Source organism: Oenanthe melanoleuca, chromosome 3 (genome assembly GCF_029582105.1).
Source record: "Oenanthe melanoleuca isolate GR-GAL-2019-014 chromosome 3, OMel1.0, whole genome shotgun sequence".
Lineage (NCBI taxonomy): Eukaryota > Metazoa > Chordata > Aves > Passeriformes > Muscicapidae > Oenanthe > Oenanthe melanoleuca.
This window is the reverse complement of record NC_079336.1, coordinates 59,384,710-59,405,108: the sequence shown is the minus strand read 5'-3', so window position 1 is coordinate 59,405,108 and position 20,399 is coordinate 59,384,710. Positions and strand designations below refer to the sequence as shown.

The window sequence follows — 20,399 nt, the reverse complement described above, 5'->3', positions numbered from 1 at the left end:
AAACCAACAAAAGAGTATTCCCAAACCTGTTCTATGCATTTTGCTTTGTTCCACCCTTTGTTCCACACTGCTTCCTCATCAAGGAACTTCAGCTGACACTCTGCCCACCTAGTCTTGCATGTGAAAGAGGAGGAATCATTAGAGAGAATGATTCAGAGAAGAAATAGTAGCTGGAAGTGGGAGGTAGGAAGCTGGCTTTTTTTGTCACATTAAAAATAGGTGTTTTCCAAAGAAACTTTTTAAACTACTGCATTCTGGAGAAGAGCAAAACAAAGCAAAATTATTGAAGTGGATATTTGCTCTTTCATTGCTGCTGTATGCATTGCAGAAATCCAAAGTACACCGTGGTTATTAGGCATTTATGTACCCAGTGATGAGAGACAGAATGCCAAGTCCAAAAGTGCATATTATTATCAGCACCCTTAATACTGTGACATCTCTGGATGACAGCAGTATATATCAACCTAATACTTTGGTAGATTATTAACCATACTAATAGACAGACTTTTATCAAAGCTGTGTTTGACTTTATGTCAGTGTTCAATTTTTCCTCTGGTTGTGTTGTTTCTGCCTCTTAATGAAAGGGAATCTATTCAAAATAGACAGGAGTTCAGCATGGGTTGTGGATATAGCTATTTCTTTGTTCCCATCATTTTTGCACAAACCCTTGGAAGTGAAACCAATTTGTGGATTTTATCCAAGTGAACCAATCCTGTGGATAAACTATAAATGTGTTTGTTTCCTTCATTAATACTTTGCCTTTTATGACTCTGGAGCTTTGTCAAAACTTTCTGTGACTGCTGCTGCTGCTTTTCTCAGAAAAGTCCCACTGATCCTAGGTTTTGTCAGATGACTATATAGGGCTGCCTCACAGTAGGGGAATTGGTCTTTAACAGAGAGTTCAGCTCCCTTGCTTCTCCTTTCTTCTCTTATTTTGCAAGAAATTCAGACCTAATTAATTTATTATTTTTTCTCCACTTAAAATACAGTAAGTTTATGCTTGTTCTAACTTCCACTGCTTGATTGTCATAATTTTGGCCTATTCCCAGTGTTGGGTTGCTCATTCTATGGGAAACAATATTAATGTTAGTACTGATAAACATCTCATCCAAATTAAAAACCACATCTCATCCAAATTAAAAACCACAGTGGTAGCCATCTGTGTGAAAACTATTACACCTAAACAGAAATCCCTTGTCTTGGGAATGAAAATAGAGAGGAAAGCAGGAAATCAGAACTACCCATGCCTAGTCCTGCTCTTTTGAAGTCTGTGGGAGTTTTGCCACCACTGTCTGTGAGGCATATTCAGGCTCCTGCATGCTGTGTTCTTGGGTGTTGTTTTGCTTAATGGAAGTTTTAATGCACTTGGATAAAATGCTAATTAGATTGTGCAATAGTTTCAGACAGAGTTAGCAACACTAGAACAGCATAATTTTGCTTTTCTAGTCATAAGTAAAGTACTAGTCTTTTTGCATTCTTTGTAGATTACTTCAAATTATTTTTTATTAGATATCTTTGTTATAAGTGAACATATCTGTGATCTCTGTTCCTATTTCAAAAGTTTTCTGGGTTTCTACCTGTGAGGTTTTAGAAAGGACATGGACCTAGCCCACCTCTAGTCCCCACACCTTCAACTTTAGTGTTACTGAAGGTAGTAAGGGACAGCTTTACCAGGGCTGAGAAATATTTTAAAATGCTGCATAACATGTACATTATATGTAATATTTCTGTTTGAAAAACCAACCAAAAAAGCACCAAGTGAAAATCCTCAGGTTTTTCCACAGTTCCCTGCTTGCATCTTGTGTCCATGACCTGTGAAGAAATCCTTCATCACAGATGGAAGAATTTGGGATTTCCTTTTGAGTGACTGAAGGGTGATCCCTTCGTAGTCTCCTAAGCTGAAGCTTCCTGTCATTTTCCAGCTTCTAATGACTGCCTTTGTCTTTCCACTGACTTTAATTAAATTTAGTGTAGATCTGAGATGGTTAGATGCTGTTTTTAGAAAAGCAGTGTACTGGGGAATAGGGAATGGGGGTTTTCTTCACTGTTCCAGAACACAGTGCGAGTGTCACCAAGAACTCATTTCAGCAAAGACCAGCTGTTCCATGTGAGGGATTCCAGTCCTTTCTGGTTTGATTCTGCAACATTTTCTAGTAATGAATAGCCTTCATACCAAATTAGCACATACTATAAGTGCTTTCTGTTGAAAAGCCATAGTTGATTGTATTCCCACACCAGATCTGCGAGGAGGAGCAAGACCCAGAGACAGAAGCCAAGGCACGAGGCGTGACTGTGGTGCTTGCAAAATTGTTCTGCTACAATGGTCGTTAACTTAAAAGGAAGACTTAGGATGCTTTTATTTTTAGTAATCCAAAAAGTAGCTGCAATTTTTAGTTTTGTGACATGAAGTCTCAGATTTTATATTCTAACTATAACATCGCCTTCTCCGAGGAAAGGAAACTCTTCGTCCTTGACATTTCTTTCAGTGTGTCTGTTATGTCAAGTCATACTTTTTTGCTCTTTGTTTTGAACATTTTAAGGTATTGCAATCAAAATCACCTCAAGTAAAAGATTACTCACAACTCAGATGCTTCTTTGGAATGCTTTTAGTTCCCCTCTGCTTATTTCTGTCTTATTCTGTGTGTTTTCTAACATTTTGTCTTCTCTTTGTGTTGCATCTTCACTGAGTGACTTATGGAACAGTCAGCTCTTTTTTGTCTGTCCAGTTAATGTGAAGTAGTTAAAACTTCACAAGTGGAGTTTTAGTAACTAATTGTGGGCCTACCTGTGCTGCCAGGATTCAGTTATAACTACCCATCACCACTTATCTGCAGAGACAACATAACTGTGAGATTAGTAAAGAATTTAATGTTGACATTTGAAAACTATTTAAAATATGCCAGGGTAGTCAGCACTGAAATTCACAGTGACTTTTAGTGCAAAATTTCGATTCTGCAAATATTTAGGTTCTTTTAAAGTAGTTATTTATATTCTTTGAATCAAGTTATGCAAACTCTGAAAGGGATTAATTTGTTTTGTGAAGCAGTTTGGCAGCAGGATTGATTCAGTGTTAGCTCAGCCTGCCCGGTGCAGCAGAGAGGAGAAAGCCGCGCTGTCCAGCTGCGGCTCAGCGTGCGCGGGGCTCGCCGGCTGTCCATCCTTCCTGCGGGTTCCTCTGTCTGTCCATCCTTCCTGCGGGCTCCTCCGGCTGTCCATCCTTCCTGCGGGCTCCTCTGCCTGTCCATCCTTCCTGCGGGCTCCTCCGGCTGTCCATCCATCCTTCCTGCGGGTTCCTCTGGCTGTCCATCCTTCCTGCGGGCTCCTCTGCCTGTCCATCCATCCTGCGGGTTCCTCTGCCTGTCCATCCTTCCTGCGGGCTCCTCCGGCTGTCCATCCATCCTTCCTGCGGGCTCCTCTGCCTGTCCATCCATCCTTCCTGCGGGCTCCTCCGGCTGTCCATCCATCCTTCCTGCGGGTTCCTCTGTCTGTCCATCCTTCCTGCGGGCTCCTCCGGCTGTCCATCCATCCTTCCTGCGGGTTCCTTGTCTGTCCATCCTTCCTGCGGGCTCCTCCGGCTGTCCATCCTTCCTGCGGGCTCCTCTGCCTGTCCATCCTTCCTGCGGGCTCCTCTGTCTGTCCATCCTTCCTGCGGGCTCCTCCGCCTGTCCATCCTTCCTGCGGGCTCCTTGTCTGTCCATCCTTCCTGCGGGCTCCTCTGCCTGTCCATCCTTCCTGCGGGCTCCTCTGCCTGTCCATCCATCCTTCCTGCGGGCTCCTCTGGCTGTACATCCATCCTTCCTGCGGGCTCCTTGTCTGTCCATCCTTCCTGCGGGCTCCTCCGGCTGTCCATCCATCCTTCCTGCGGGTTCCTCTGTCTGTCCATCCTTCCTGCGGGCTCCTCTGCCTGTCCATCCTTCCTGCGGGCTCCTCTGCCTGTCCATCCATCCTTCCTGCGGGCTCCTCCGGCTGTACATCCATCCTTCCTGCGGGCTCCTCTGCCTGTCCATCCATCCTTCCTGCGGGCTCCTCCGGCTGTCCATCCTCGCTCCCTGCTCCTCGCAGGCGCAGCAGCCGCCCAGCCCGTGTGTAGGCACGCTGTCCTGGAATAGCTCTGAGTCACCCTGCGGAGAAGAAAGCCGCCTTTGTGGTCCGGCCCGTGGCAGCGCAGGCTCTGCCACCGCCTCTGATCAGGATGCAGCTTCGTGAATTCCTCCCTCTGGGCCAGCTTAGCTCGACAGACCAGGACAAAGTGGGAGAGACTCTGGTCTTCCCAAGCTTTCCTGCTTGCTCCAGCTGTCACCGCTTCACTCAAAGAAAAGAGAAACATACTAATCCCTGTTGTTTACATACACAACTGTCCATTTGTTTTTATTATATCAATGGTAGTACAGGTTACTGTAGATGATGTGAAACTTGTAATTGATTACCACTGTGAGAATCTGTCTGCCCTTATATGTCACACAATAAAAGACTTAAAGTAGCAAATCCAGTGATGCCAGCAGAGCATTGCACCATTGCCATTTATTTGAGTGCAGGCTAACTGTTTCCCAAATTGAGAATTTACTCTTTACTATTATAATGTTTTCTTTCTGGGATCTGAGTGTGACAAAAGTGGAAGGAAGCACTCAACTTCATATTGCGTCAGCTGTCAAGTTAAAAGGTATTTATTTAGTCTAGGAAGCTAACATGAGTCATTCTGAAAAGTTTGTGGAAATTGTTTTCATCATATTATGGAGTAGGCTCTTATTATACAGTATACATGACTTGTGCTCTAAAAGTTTCTCAGAAAACAACAGATTGGTTTAAGGGATTATTTTTATCACTTCTTCATAATCAATACTTTTCTCTGTAATTTTTCAACATAACAGCAACCAGTTCTACCTCATCTATCATTATCCCTTCTATTTTGTTGGTGTTATCCTTCCTTGCAGGTATGGATACTAAATATAATTTTGGTTAGCTGGGAATCCTGAAACAGGCAGCTGAGCAGTAGTGACTGCTCAGAATGTCTGTTCTACAGCCAGAGTGCTGAGGTAGGGAGTGGCATCAGTATATTAAGTTTTCCTCTTCTGAAGTAAAGGGAATAAATGAATGAAGCCAGAATCTTTTAGGAAAGATGGTTAAGTGCCAGGAGACTCTGGAGTTGAAGTACTGGAGGGCTGAAGGAATTGGCAATCCCGTAGGCAATTTCCATACTTCTGCTAAAAATAAATGCTGTAATAAATTTGTGCTTGTAACGTATCTGAGGTGTACAGCAAAAGCCTGCTAATGCATATCCACCTTACTGAGTCTATTTGCCATATACATGTTAAACACTCCACAGAGACCAAAGGAATGTTAGGAGGAACTCAGTATCTCTGGGAGCAGGGAAGGAGTGACCCGGCCAGAGAGAGCTGGAATTTTTCTGCTAAAATGCATCCACTGGGAAAGGAGAAAGCCAAGCCTGCAGGTGGTCACATTTTTATCTTTCTTCTCCAGCAACATGTTACCAGTTAAACAGTGACTATGTCAAGAAAATTAGGCACATCTGGAAAGTGCAAATCTGAGCTGTCATCATGGGGATGTCTTTCTGAAAGACTTTTTTAGTTGAAGTCCTGGTCTGTCTAGGAGGGAATACCTGAAATCCCTACTGGCTCTCTTCAGCATCCCTACAGATTTTTTTTCTGCTACTTTTCCTCCTGTAGAGCACCCTTTTGCCCACTGTGGCTTTCATGCACAGGGGGCCACAGGTGAAAGCCCCCCTGATGGGTGTGTGCCCTGCTCACTGTATGTGTGCTGGCAATGCCACCACTCCCCAGCTGCCAGGAACAGCTCACACACTCCAAAGGTCTGGCTTCATTCAGGCTGATGGGTATCCAAGGGCAAGGCTAAGATGAAGACAGCCCAAAGCATGTTTGCTTTTTTCCACATTTTGGCTCCCATGGACATCCAATGTTCCATGCCTTGGTGGCTTACCTCCTACTAGCCAGAGCCAAGCAATGCTCTTGGGTACTGACATGTTCTCATCTCCAACATTTCCTTTTTTCCCAGGAGGAAATTTCTGTGCCTTCCACTCTGGGCTTATTTCCTGTGTCCTGATAGAACTGGTTTGCTGTTCATGATTTCCCTTCCAGAAAAGCTATGTTTTTGGACACGGGTGGAGACTGTTTTATTTTGTTCACAGGAAAGAGGCTTGGGCTCTTTGAACTACTTCTTATGTCCAAGAAAGTAGCAGTGGGCTACAGTACAGAGCAGCTATTAGTGCTCAAACTTCGATTAGTCATCTGAGGAGCTCCACTTTCCTAATTATGACTAAAAGCTTCAGAAGTATGTCAGGGTGTTTTTCACTCCATAAAAACCTTAAGAGATTTAAATGTTAGGCATCTGTTCTTTGTTAATCTCCTGGTCTTTCTCTGTAGTCAGTGTAGAGGTGGATCCTCTGGAGGATGACTTGTCCCACCCTGACAAGTTTTGTGATGTGAGATGAATCAGCTCCTCAGTTCCTAAGCCAGTAGCAACCAGATTTTTAAAATTAATTAGGGCCCATTTAGAACTCACAGCTCTATGGTTTCATCTCCTGAACTCTTCTGAAAACATTTTTAACCTCTTTTTATGAGATGATTCTTTAAAGGTAACTAGAAGATGAAATTTCCCAACCATATTTTCTTGTCATAGTCCTATATATACAAAAATATTAATTTACAGATAATGAACAACACTGTTTTGGTGACCCTGTTCCATACTCAGAAAACCAGAGTTTGTCAGATATTTTTATTTCCACATTTGGCCTCTGCTGTTCTGACTGAAACACTTGGATAATTTTCTTTGCAGTTTTAGTGCTTTGGCTCTTCTAGTTTATAATTCTACCAATAACATCAATTTGGAAGAGGAAGACATCCGACAGAAGCTCATAAGTAACAATCGAACCATGGAAGAAGGATATCAGCTTCATGCTGTGGATGTTGATCCAGTGGGTAAGTAGTGTTCAGCTTTGTTACACAACAATTTTTTTTTTTTTGCTTGTTCGTAAAACAGCACCTTCTGTGTTAAAATAATCACACATTTTCAAACTGTGTGACTGTTTCAGATTTTAAATTGTCCCTAAAAGCCTTGTTGTTCCACTACTCTCAAAGAGCCATGCTCAAAATGTCACTTTTAACACAAAGTTGTCCAGATTGCTGTAGTCAGTGACCTGCTGTCTGGTTCAAAGAGGCTGGGACAGTTCCTGACAGCTCCTCTGGTGGTTTGAGGCTAACGAAATATACTTTACAGCCAGAGCTAAAATGAGAAATTTTGGACCTCCAAGGCCCTCATCCCACCTTCTCAGTGGTGTTTGTCTTCCTGACAGCAGCTGCCCTTAATCAATCTCCTCTTAGCTCTCATCTCTTCCCCTTCAGCTTCTGCCAAGGGTTGCCCTTCCTTTGGGAGGGAGGAGGTGGAGGCTGCTGGAGTGCAGATGGATGCAGCATGCACATTCAACCCTTTCCTCTGAGCAGCAGCATGTGTGATCCCTTGTCGTGCACCCCTCTATTGCCACTCTATTGCAAACAGCCAAGCATTTCATTTAAATACAGTTTTGTGCTGTAGATGTGTTGATAGCTGAGATTAAAAAATGGAAGATGATTAGGGGAAGAAATTTACTATTTACTTTTAACATATACTCATTTTTACAGAAAAATGTTTAGCTGAAGAAAACCCTCCAAACTACTTCTGGCCAGATACCAGGCCTACTGTGACCAACTTCACATTTTGCCACGGGAGCTCAGTTCAGACTGCATCAAGAACCTGGTAGGTGTTCTAATATCTGAGAAGCTGAGTTGTTTCAGATGCAATTTTCTGGTTATATATAGTTATTATTTAGTTATATATAATGATTGCCATTGTTGGTACTGTATTTCAGGAAGATTTTTTTCTATAGCATGAGAAATTAGGTGGTGGAGTGATTGTATGTATTTCACTGATAAGAAAAAAACTCATCTACCACTTTCCTAGGGCATATTGGGACCCATAATTAATACATATTCAACATGACTATAAAAATAATATCTTCCTCCAGAATTATACTGTTTTATTCAAATCATAGAATCATAGAATGAATTTGGGTATGGAAGGAAGCCTAAAGATCATCTAGTTCCAAACTCCCCTGCCATGGGCAGGGACAATTCCCACTAGACCAAGCTGGTCAGAGCCCCATCCATCCTGGCCTGGAACACTTCCAAGGATGGGGAATCCACAACCTCCCTGAAAAACCTGTGCCTGTCCCTCACTACCTTCAAAGTAAAAAAAAAAAAACCCTTCCTACTATCTAACTGAAACCTAATCCCTTTCAGTTTAAAACTATTTGCCATTGTCCTGTCACTGCATGCCCTTGTAAAAAGTCCCTGTCCAGATCTCTCGGATCCCCCTTTAGGTGCTGGAAACTCCCCAGAGCCTTCTCTTCTCCAGGATGAACAACCCCAGCTCTCTCACCTTCTTTGTAGGAGAGGTGTTCCAGCCCTCTGATCATTTTTGTGGGCCTCCTTTGGACTTGCTCCAAGTCCACATTTTTCTTGTCGTGCGAGCCCAGAGCTGGATGCAGCTGGTTGCAAGCAGGGTGTGGTTGGCTTTCTGTGCTGCATCTTCCACCAGCATCCCAGAGTCCTTCTCTTCAGGGCTGCTTTCAATTCATTCTTCTCTCAAGCCTCTATTTGTGCTTGAGATTACTCTTACCCACATGCAGGACCTTGTATTTGGCCATGACCTTTATGTTACTGCACCCAAAGCTTCACATTTGCTACCACTCCACCACTACTATCTCACTTGAGTAAGAATGAGAATAAAATTCTGTGAAGATGAGATGTGCATTTGGTTTAATCCAAGACACCTCATCTCATTAGGGGAAAAGTAAAGAAATTGTGAAACAAGTGTTTTGCCAGTAGTTAGTCATAATCATAGGTGGGTATAATCTTGTGCTTAAAGATTTGAACTTGAGTGTTTAAGGTTTAAGAAATTTTTCCTAGTGTAGGAGGTTTTTTTGCAAACATCTACAAAAGACTTTGACTGTACGTCCATTTCCCATTTGTAAAATGGGAATATTATTACTTCTGCTTATATATTACCAAAACATTATGGCATTGATCTCCTTTGAGTGCCTTAAACATGGTTATGATGATGCAATATTAATTAATTCCTTCAGTATTTAGGATTATTACTATTTATTGCGATATATTAGTCTTATCCACCCACATTGCATCTGGAACATGTTCTGAGAGGAGCAGATCTTTTACTTTTTCCAAGCAGTATGGCAACATGGATATGAATCAGCTTTGAGTTTCGGTGCCAAACAGGAAAGCAGCCCACATTATATTTAAATAACTCACTTCCTCAGCCTCCTAATCTTGTACAAGAACTGATTCTGACTGATCAACTTTTGTTGTAGAGTGAGTAGTGAAGAAATCAAATTGCTTTTACATCAGAGCCTCAGAATCATTAAAAATGGGTGTTTCTGACCTTTGCTGTCCCAGTATTGCTTATCTTTATTTTTCATTTGTGGTCTACACTATACCATTGATTATGTACATCACTTCTCATTAGAAAAACCAATAAATTACTGTGTTTTGGCCTGTGTTGTGCCTTCCTTGCCTCTGCCTCCACTAGCTTTTGCCAGTATGGAGCACTGGTGGGATTTGTTTGGAGAGAAGAGGGAGCTTTTCTAACAGGCTCTTCTAGTCATCTGCATTCCACAGTAGGTGATTAGCTGTGCTATTACAATAAATGTGATCAGCTGAGGAATAATGTTCCTTTATCATGTGCTGAGTAAAGGGATACATTTTTCTCATTTACCGTCCTGCCTTTTTCCGTGCTGTGACAACATGTTTGTCTTCAAAGCAAACTGAGGGAAAAAAGTGTGTTTAATTTTGGAGCCATTTTTACAGGGTGACAAATATGATGAAGGGACTGGAGCATCTCTCTTGTGAGGAAAGGCTGAGGGAGCTGGGCCTGTTCAGCCTTGAGAAGAGAAAGCTGAGGGCACCTCATCAATGTCTATGATACCTGAAGGGAGGGTGTCAAGAGGATGGGTGTGATAGTTTGTGCCAATGTTTGGGTCTTTCCTGAAATACAAGGTCAGAATTTCCGCTGAAAAAGTGGGATTTCTCTCAGCACTGTCATTTAATCACTCATATACTTTCACTGTCAAGTACACATATTGTGTTTCACTAGGGCACATGTTGCTACAAATACTGGCAATTGAGAAGAGTGGACACTATGACACCTAAAAAAGAACTATGGAATATTTATGTAATTTTGTTGTAATATTTCATGTGAATTTTGTCTTTTTTCCTCTTTAGCTATTTGGGTCTGCAGAATTATACATCATACTGGGGTCAGCCTGATCTTAGAAATTGCACAGGTGAGTATATTTGTGTTAATCTTTGGAAGGATATCTTTTCTCTTTATGTTAAGTTCTTTAAAAACCTTTCTAAAAAAATCAGTTCAAAGTAAATAATTAAACTCTGGGTAAGTGCACCCAAGTTCAATTCAGCTCACCCATTTAAAACTGTAGAAACCAATTACTGAATTAAATCCAGCTCTTCAGGCAATTTAATCAAGAGTAAAGGAAGGTGGTATCTTACCTCTATTTGATATTCAAGTTAGGACAGGTTTTTAAATATTTTGTATGCCTGCCAGGGGAAAGACTCCTGCTCTTGTTACTGGACTTACAATCAGACATTTTCAGATTTATTCTCTGTTTCTGAAATAACCCTTTATGTCATTCTGGCCATGAAAGAGTAATAAAATAACAAGAAAACCGTTTTATGGTCCTTTTTTTAGTGCCAAATCTAGTGAAGAGAATGGTACTGTGGTGCTCTGAAATACATATGACTTTAAGCTCCTGTTCTGAATTGTTGTCCTGGAGAAGCCTCTTTTTCTTGCTTTATTGATAGAGGTGTCTAGGGGGCCTGGCTACCTACCTCAGTCAGTTGGGTACTTGCAGTCAGATTATATGAAAAACATCTTGTCATGTAAAATGAGCATTCTACAGTAAATATATCAAAACACTGTATTATAGAAAATAACCCACAGCCAGTTGCAAACTAAACTTTCAAACTCTTATTTGTAAATTCCATTAAATCTCAAATCTCAAATATTTTGATGTTGTTAAAGGTTAGTGTTTATATTAGCTTTCTTTCCAGGTGGCATTGACATTACAGTTTAGCATGTTTTGCCATTTGACATGCTATCAAACTTTCCAGGAAGATTCTCCTTGTGAAATTTGTGCTGTGTGTGTGCTTGCCAGGCCTCTGACAAGAGTAGCATCCTTTGAAAGAACTGAAGCATTTGCAAGGGGGTCAGACTTCCTTCAGAAAGCTTAAGAGAGTAAACAGTTTTTCAGTGATAGAGACTTTGGATGCATTTGTTTCACTTCAAGAGTAAAAATTTTTCACAGTGAAAAGAAAAGATAGCATAAGGAGAAAAAAAAAAGAAAGAGATAAGTATGCATTGTTTTCCTCTCTTCCTTTCTGTAATAGTTCTGATTTACAAACTCAAATCAAAACAAAGACAAGAGAGCTAATGAGCATAGTAAATAATCAACAGGTCCTACATACTTTAAAAAAAATTATAAATTTGACAAAATGATGAAATCCCATGTTCATTACGAATACCATAGAACATACTCTAGCTTCCAACAGTGGTGATAAAAATTTGTATTTCTTTGGATTACTTCAGGACTGTAATGCATTATTTTCTCTTTTTGCTTGATTCTGTATGCTCACAGAAAATGCAGCAGATATTGCCAATCAGCTTCTGAATCTCACTGGTGAGGGGCAGCAGCTGACCTCAGACAAAGTAAATGATGTTGTGCAGAAGCTCAAAAAAATTGTGAATGACGAAGAAATTGATGAATCTCTGGGTTCTACCGTGGTGACAATTTTTTCCAATATTCTAGCCAGCTCAGACAGTGTATTAGCAGCCTCATCTTCAGAGTAAGTATTTCTGCATTTGAGAAAAGCTTTTGAGAGCAACTTGAAGGGCTGTAAGGATTCATCCTTCCATGTATAGACAAACCAGAAAAATTTTCATCAAAAATAATTTTCCAAAATAGATACACAAATATTTCTTTAGTGTGCATGACAAAGACAAAATATTTGGATGGAAAAGAAGTCTTCTGATACATGACACAGCATAGATATAAGTATTGTAAAATTATTTCAGGACCAGTGATATGCAGTCACACAGTTTCTGTCAGTCAAAAGCTTTTGTTTTCAAGAGAGATAACATAAATTTACAGCCTAACAGTGTTCTTGTGAATACACAGGTGGGTGATAGAAACACAGTCAGCAACAAGATGTGATGTGAGGAGCATGCAGAGCATAGGTGGAGGTTTTTTCGGTATTCAGATTTCAGAGTAATTTTTATTTCTGTTTTTAGAGCTCTAAAAACTATTGATGCCTTGGCTTTAAAGATCCATTTTGATGGACCATCCATGAGTATTTCAACAAGAAATCTCGCACTTGGAGTGTCTTCTTTAAATTCAACTTCATTCAAAGGTGGTTCTTTCAGCGTCAGTCCACAGAACAATGCATCTGATTTCCAGGTACAGAACAAGCAGTTGTATTTGAACATGAAATGTGCCTGTTGTTCCAAGTGTGTTTACTGTGGTTCCTATAAATCCACTTACAACTCCCAGTTCTCCCCCTACTTTCTGTTTCCTTTTTCCTACAATCATCCAAACAGATAACAGATTAATGTAGTATTTCCTTGAGTGACAGGAAACACAGATAAACTCACATTCCATGCAGATAAAAAGTAATTTGGCTTATAAATCCAGAACACACTTGACCCTTTTTTAGTATTGTGGGGGTTTTTTTATACTAGTGAAAAAGGAAAATAACCTTTAACAATCTGCAGTACTGAGCATTGTACAATATCTAACAACCCTTTTGTTGTCTTTCAGCTTTAAAATAAGATACTTAGATATAGGTATCTACATAGATTTCTGCAGATACAATAGTTCTTCAAGCTTCCAGTAAAATTTTGACATTTAGTGCTAAAAGAAACCTAAATCTAACCCAGTTGTCCACACATAGGTTGATTGGCTTGTTCCATTTAGGATATCTGAGGCAGTTCAAGTCATTCATGTGGAGCTTAACCAGCCTAGGCATTAAAAATAAAATGAACAGAGATCACATAGAATTTAGGAAGGTCTCCAGTGCTGCAGTATCCAGGCAGATACTGTAGTTAAGATATTTATCATCACCCCAAAAATATTTTTTCTTGTTTTGCCACAAATAGAAAAAAACAGACATCTAAAAGTTTGAAATACTGTTTGAGAAGCACATGAGCACCCATAGGATTTTCCAAAGGTTCTTTTGAAATCAGTAGTGGTGAGGTGCCAAAAATATATAAATTTCACTACATACCTGTCTGCATCTTAAGGCACCTAAATGCTTTCTAAAATGCAGTGCAATTTATTTTTTTTTTTCAGTTAAATAGGAAGTCTGTGACAGCAGTAATGTCGTTTCTGGGTGTTAAACTATTCAAATACTGTGAGTCTTCCTTGGGGAAACATACAGAAAATATTGCACAGAAAAAGAAAAAAATCTGCTGTCATTTGGCCCAGAGGAACTAAAACTGAATTCAGAATATGGCATTATAAAAACAGTTAAAGACTAATCACTAGAGTATAGATATTATATGGAAACAAATTAATACCTGCTGCAAATTGGCAACACAACAATCCAAAAAATGTCTGATCATTTTGTAAGATACTACATACTGTAAAAATCTAGTAATAATATAGTAGGCATTAGGACTTGTGCATATATATACACTTTGGATCAAAACTCAAATGTTGTTTAAAGAGATAAAAATAGATTTTATGTACTTGATTTTTCACATATTTATTATTCTAGATATTTTAGCTAAAATTTCTTTTAATCAATTTTATAAAAAATTTTTGGTGATTGTAAATCTACTTTTGTTTAGCTCTCATATTAATGAAGCTCAATAGCTGCTTGTGAAGCTGAATAGTTCTTTGTTATCAAAGGAATGTTTCTCCTGCAGATTTCATCCTTTATTTATGGAAAGAGGAAAGGAAAATTCTAAAGCCAGGTTTTGGATGATCGCACATAGAACAGGAATTACCATCTGTGGCTTGAGGACATCCAGGAATTTTCTCGTTCTGGAATCTTTTATTACAGTACTGTCTAAATAATCATAAAACCCAAACTCCATCAAATTATTTATAATGTTCCTATTGGAACACAAGCTCCTTCTCAGTCTTTCACATTTCCAACAGCTGATTGAGAATTCTTAGCATCCTTCCTTCCAGAAAAGTTGCAGCAGCTGTGGGCACCCTTTCTATTTTCCATGCCTGTCAGAAAGATACTTGCTATCCCTGCTGAAGGGAGATTTCCTTGTGAAAGCCCAGGTTTTCACCAGTGATGTGATGATCTATTCTGGGCTCATCAGGGAACATTAAACTCTTCAAGCTCTATGTCAGAATGTTTCCAGATTTTTTTTTTTTTTTTTTTTTTTTTTTTTTTTTTTTTTTTTGTAATTTTTTCTTAAAGTAGATACCAAGCAAATTTATCCATGGCAATTTGGAAAGATTCTATTTCAGTCCCCTGTGTCTTTATGTTTCTTGCCAAACCTTTGACTAAATTAGGTTTTGGTGATTCATATTATTAAATTGTTCCTGTAATATATCCATGTTTCTTTGGAGAAGCCTCTTTGACTCTATTTGCAGACAATGCCTAATGGGACATCTTTATCACATACACAGTTTCTGTTTACTGTAGCAGAATCAACCTCTGAAAATCAGGTTTTGAACTGCATTTATCCCTGTCAGAAGATGTCTATGAGCTACTTCTTACTTATTTCCAAGGGTGAATAATGTGTCAATATCCTATGACTTTGTCCTTGAGAGGCATAAATACACAACCAGGATGCCTCTGGGGAAGTCAGTAGTGGGAGTTCCCATATCTCACAGTAAAATTCTTAAGTGCTTTTACTATGGAGCCACTGTGAGCTGGCTTGCTCCTCTTCATTCAATGGATATGGTGGCACACCTTGAGTTGGCCACGGTGGGAAAGTGATCAGTCGTAGAATTGCTAATAAAATGCAGGGTGGCATCCTCTTTTATTTCCTACTCACTTGTTACATTCCTGGGCCACAGAGGGCTTTTAGATTTCTGATACATTGCCAGTGAAGATTAAATTTATATGATGTGAGAAAGTGTCTTTTTTGTGCTATGTAGGACAGCAAATATGGAGAAGTGACACTAATAATTTTTGAATCTCCCTTCTGTAAGAGAGAAGCTATAAAAGCTCGTAAGAGAATTATTCCAGATGTGTAGCTCAAGCTAACTAATACAATTTAGCAAAGATTCAGAGCATATTTTTTTAGTTCTCAACACTGTTTGCTACAAGGAAAAGTATTTTGAACATTACTGAAAATGGTTATGACTGTCATAATTACCATCTCATTATTTCCAAATCATCATTATAGCAGTGGAGGAGTTTGTTTCTTTGTTGGTTTTATCTAATATCTTTTTGTAGCAGAAGGCTGATCTCATGCTGGAAAAGTGGGAAACCTCCCCAGACTTAAAAAAATTATTTATTGCATCAACTCTTACATAGCACAAGTTGTTTTAGTGTTGATTTGTTCTAGTCCCATATCTAGATATTTCTAGATATATCTAGAAAGTGAACCCAGTTGGGGACAACAGATGGTTTCTTTATTGTTTGAACATGTTCTCTTGTTGTTTTTATTTAACAGATAGATTTTGACAAGGATCAGACAAGTGCCATTGCTTCTGTTGTTCTGCCACCAAGTTTACTGAAGAATTTAAGTCAGGATGAGTTTGAAGTTATATCCAGGGCTCAGTTTACTTTCTTCAATAAAAATGGTCTTTTTCAGGTAAGCGTTAATGTGCTTCAAGTCCTTTCAAATAGGGTGAATCAAAGCCAGCTCCTAAAAGTTTCCTATAGTGTAATCATTTCACAGTATTTAATGAGTTACAGGAATTAAAAGACAACAGCAAATTTAGGGACTAAGCACAACCTTATGTTCAGAGCAGCAAAATAGTTGAAGTGCCCAAGTTGAGTTGAAGTCAGTGGTTTGACTGCAAATTCCTCTCACATGTAGTAGGGTAGTCTATGGAAACCTGTATCCCAATTTCTTAAAATCAGAGGAAAGCAGCAAAAGCCTTTAAAAAAGCCTTTAACTTCTGTTAAAATGCATTACTTGATGTTCAGTGGAGCCAGGTTCTTTTCTATTAGGAGGGAATTTGGCATGTAACACTGCCAAATACTCTCTTTTTAAGAGCTGGTTAGCAGTCATATCCAGCTGACTGCCTTATATTCAGTTGGAAACCCTGGGCTGACGCTTAGCAGCCAGAGAACTTCTGTTCATATATATATACACTATTCTTTTCATACCTATGTTCATAAGAATACTGTATTTTAATATGAATAACAATGCTTGTACCTGAAACCTAAACATGCTCAGGTAGATTTGATATTTTATTTTATGGGTTTTATCAAATGGTAATTGTAAATAGTGCCTGCATGATAGGTGCCAAAAATATTAGGAAGAGTTTGTAACTTGGAAAAAGAAAACCAAAACCACATTTATTTGGAGAAAAGAAAAAGAAAGCTAATTAAGAAGGAAACATTGTTTCATGGTGAACTGTAGAATGTGTCTCAGAAGACTTGAGTTTGTTTTCCCATCAGCATTTCAAGTGACCTTTGACTCTTGTGCATCCGCAGAACTCCGTAGTATTGTATTGTCCCTATATTATCGTTTTTATTGGCAGTGTATCCAGATTCTTCAGATAATCTAGGCAAGAAAATACCCATGACCCACAGTTGCCTTCTGAAATACACCCCAAAGTATTTTTATTTTAAATTGTATTCGTTTTAAGCCTGCTTTTGAGAAAAACAGGATGGATGTCTTTAATAAAAAAAAAAAAAACCCAGAAGAATACAGATGGAGGCTGGTCATAATGGCATAAAATCATATGAAGTCAGAATGTGTCCCTTAATGGTGCTAGAATGCATTTCTAAGTGGTACTTAATAAGCCATTACAAAACAAAAACCACAAAAATTGCACCTTAATTTGCAATTAAAATGCCTTTCATTTTTTGTATGTTTTTCAAACTCTTTATGGGTGATGTGTTTAACACAATGAAATAAAAATGTGTGATCCTCACATTTTTAGGAAGTCTTAAAATAAAGGAAGTTAAAGAAAAACAGGATTAAAATAAGGCCTACAAATAAACTGATCCACATGCCAAACCAAATAACTTTATTCAATAGTATAAGAATATTTCATTTTTATTGCATTTCATATTTATTTCATGTGCAGTTACAAATATCTGAATGCTATTAGCTGTATTCCTTAAAGTATTCAACATAACTGAAATAGACTTTGCAGCATTGGAGGTGGTGGGTTATTTTATTGCAACTGAGAGAATTCTCATAAGTTTTGTCTTGTAATTCATTAAAGATGGTTCCATTACTTAAAGGACTATATAAAAGCTGTTCACTTCACCAAAGGCAGGTGTGTTCAGTGTAAACATCTATGCCTGAACTGTTGAACTTCAGCTGAGCACAGCCTTATGGCTAAATAAGTAGTAATATGTATTTTACTTTAATGCACACATAAGAATATATTAAATTGCCTTCCCTAAAGAGACCAACTGTGTCTCATTTTTCTTATCTGCTACAGACAGAATCTACTGAAACCTGTGGAAATATGTCCAAGGACTTCCATAGACTTTGTCAGATGTCCAAATTTAGGTGTTAGCCAAGAGACCTTTTTCTTGTCTGAATACTCAAGAGCTGCCTAGAAGTTTGCACTTCCCTTCCTCTTCAGTTTTTAAGATTTTAGGAAATTTTGGCACAAAGCTCCAGTATAATCTGAAATACTGTGTCTGAAAATTCTTGTATATGGTTCTTAAGAAAAAACAACATTCTTCTCAGGATAATATACACTTAATAACTGAAGCTGTAGTGTCTCTCATGGGTGGTGGGATCTCACAAGCCCAGTGCTGAGCTGAAACCTGACGTCTTGTTGTGTTAACAAAACTCCTAAATGGAAGGAATCAGAGGTTCAGGAGTGTGGCAGACCAGATTTTGGGAGGGAAAGTGGGTGGCAATAGAAGACTTCATTTGACATAAGATCTGCTACAGGCAGTGACCAAGCTTCCCATCTAAGTATGCAGGTTTCAATGGAAGCCTGTCAAAAGAAAATAGCATTGCCAATACACTTCCATTTCAATTAATAGTTAGTTTTCAAGGAAACCTTCTGTTCTGGAAAACTGTCAGATGCAGGTTAAAAATCCTACTGGTCAGTGATAATGTCAGAATTCCATTTAAATTCCTATCAAATAAAACCTTACAGAAAATGCTGTCCTCTTCAGTATGTAACATTGCTTCGAATTTGTTAACTACTTCATAGTCATTCATTGATTTAACAACTCTATGCAGAAAACAGTTTATTTTCTAAAAACTTTGCATTTACTAAAGGACAGTGTCAACAATAAGATAAGTGAGTTAGTTCATGCTTGTTTAGGGAAATGAGCTAATCATATCATGGGTTGTTATCTGCCACATTGTTTGAGTTATAATTTTGTTTGCCTTCCAACCTCTCTTTATAATTGTGCCTATGCATGTTTATGGCTACAAGGAAAATAGGGAAGATTCCATGAGGCTAACCCATAATATGATTTTATAAGTCTAATGTTCTTATATTGAGTGATCAAAAATACAGAAATGCTGACAATTTACTTATTCTGGCACGCTGCAAAAATGAAACTGTGTACTCTGGCTTTTACATTATGTGCCATGTAAGCACTTATTGTATTTTTCTTTATCTCTTGAAGGATGCAGAAAATCCTGCCAATTTGACCAGTTTTGTGGTGGCATGCAGTATTGGCAACTTAACCATTCAGGATCTTCAGGATTATGTGAAGGTTACAATCAAACATACCAAAATTCAGGTAAAAAAGACTGATTATTGAAGGGAACAAGAATGCAGATTATATGTGGTAAAGGCTAAGATTATAGCCTGATTTATATGGATGGATTTTGAGTAAGATCAAATTGAAATTAAGAAGCCTAGAACAAAAGCAAGTAAGCAGAAAGTGGAAACAAGTAATCTCCTATCCTCATGCATTCGCACTCCATTCATGACCTAACATTTATCTGCCAGGTCATTGATTCTGCCCCTCAGAAGTAATTTCTTTGCCAGTAACTATAGGTGAAGCCTTTGTTAATGACCATATTCATGACCAGGGTCAAGGGACATGATTTATTACACTGGAAGTTCATAATTACTTAAATTCTTTGACCAAACATTTTTCACTTTGTTAATGGTTCCCAGAATTATTTTGTTTTTATGTGGTTTTCATCAGAGGAATAGACAGAAAAAAACATTAATTAAAGATGACTACCGTAAATTTAGGGAAATACAGACCAAATGCAACCTTTTGGCACATATTGTTCTATTTGAAAATGTGTGAGCTTGACTCCATTCTCAGTATCTAATCCAAAAGAGGCAACAGCACTAGAAATGCTAAGAAAATGTTAAAATGCAATACCTAAGTAAATTGTTTATGTAATGAGAACCTGATTTGTAATTTTCACATCTTGATTAACTTTATCTTCCATTGCATTACAATGAATATTTTAAGGTGAGGCAAAACAACCTACACTTGGGTTCAGCAGGCATTTAAACATTTTTAAGCTTTGTGTAGAGGATTCATGGAGAAGCCCAAAGGAAGTAAACAGTAAAAAGTATTTAGATTCTATAAAGACATCTTGTTCATACATAATTTCAGTAACACAAGGAAACTTCATTGTTCTGAGGATGTGCAAAAGGAACCATCAAACACTAAATAGAAGCAGTGCTCTAGATCTTACAATTTGGACAAATCCATCTTTGTCTCAGAAAAAAACTAATTTGACACTAGGCAAGTTTTCAAGAATTTAATGATATGGATTATTCTGCTCATTAAGTGAAAATATATGCATTAAAACATGTCTTGTAATGTTGTTGAGATTTATGTCTGAAGAGATATACAAAGTCTATTTTACATCTGCTCTTAGGAAGATCCTAAACCTACCTGTGTCTTCTGGGACATGAACAAAAATGGTAAGTTGAAAAATATTCTAATTTCTTTCATGAAGTGAATAAATGTGTCTGAGTTCTAAAACTATTGGCTGTTTTGGTTCCAAATCGATCCTTACAGGATTCAATGAAGTCTACTCAGTGAAGTGTGTAATTTCTTCTGAGTAGTATAGTTACTTGTAACAGCAAAGGTTAAATACTCCTTTTTAAAGTTTGTTTTTAATGTAAATTCCATTACCATTTTAAATTCTTCTATTAAGTTTTTCCAACTTTTTCCCATATCTGCAGTTTTTCACTGATC

General features: G+C 38.5%; 1 protein-coding gene across 8 annotated transcripts in view; it reads left to right on the top strand.

Annotated features, from left to right (window-relative positions):
* Positions 1-20,399, top strand: part of ADGRG6 (adhesion G protein-coupled receptor G6) — a 113,082-nt gene that overhangs the window by 70,731 nt on the left and 21,952 nt on the right. For all 8 annotated transcript variants that reach the window (XM_056487222.1, XM_056487219.1, XM_056487221.1 and 5 more), the window contains 8 exons: positions 6,811-6,953; positions 7,653-7,767; positions 10,308-10,369; positions 11,738-11,945; positions 12,391-12,556; positions 15,742-15,882; positions 18,852-18,968; positions 20,077-20,122. In XM_056487222.1, coding sequence (XP_056343197.1) covers positions 6,811-6,953; positions 7,653-7,767; positions 10,308-10,369; positions 11,738-11,945; positions 12,391-12,556; positions 15,742-15,882; positions 18,852-18,968; positions 20,077-20,122 — 998 coding nt within the window. The remainder of the gene's footprint in view (positions 1-6,810; positions 6,954-7,652; positions 7,768-10,307; positions 10,370-11,737; positions 11,946-12,390; positions 12,557-15,741; positions 15,883-18,851; positions 18,969-20,076; positions 20,123-20,399) is intronic.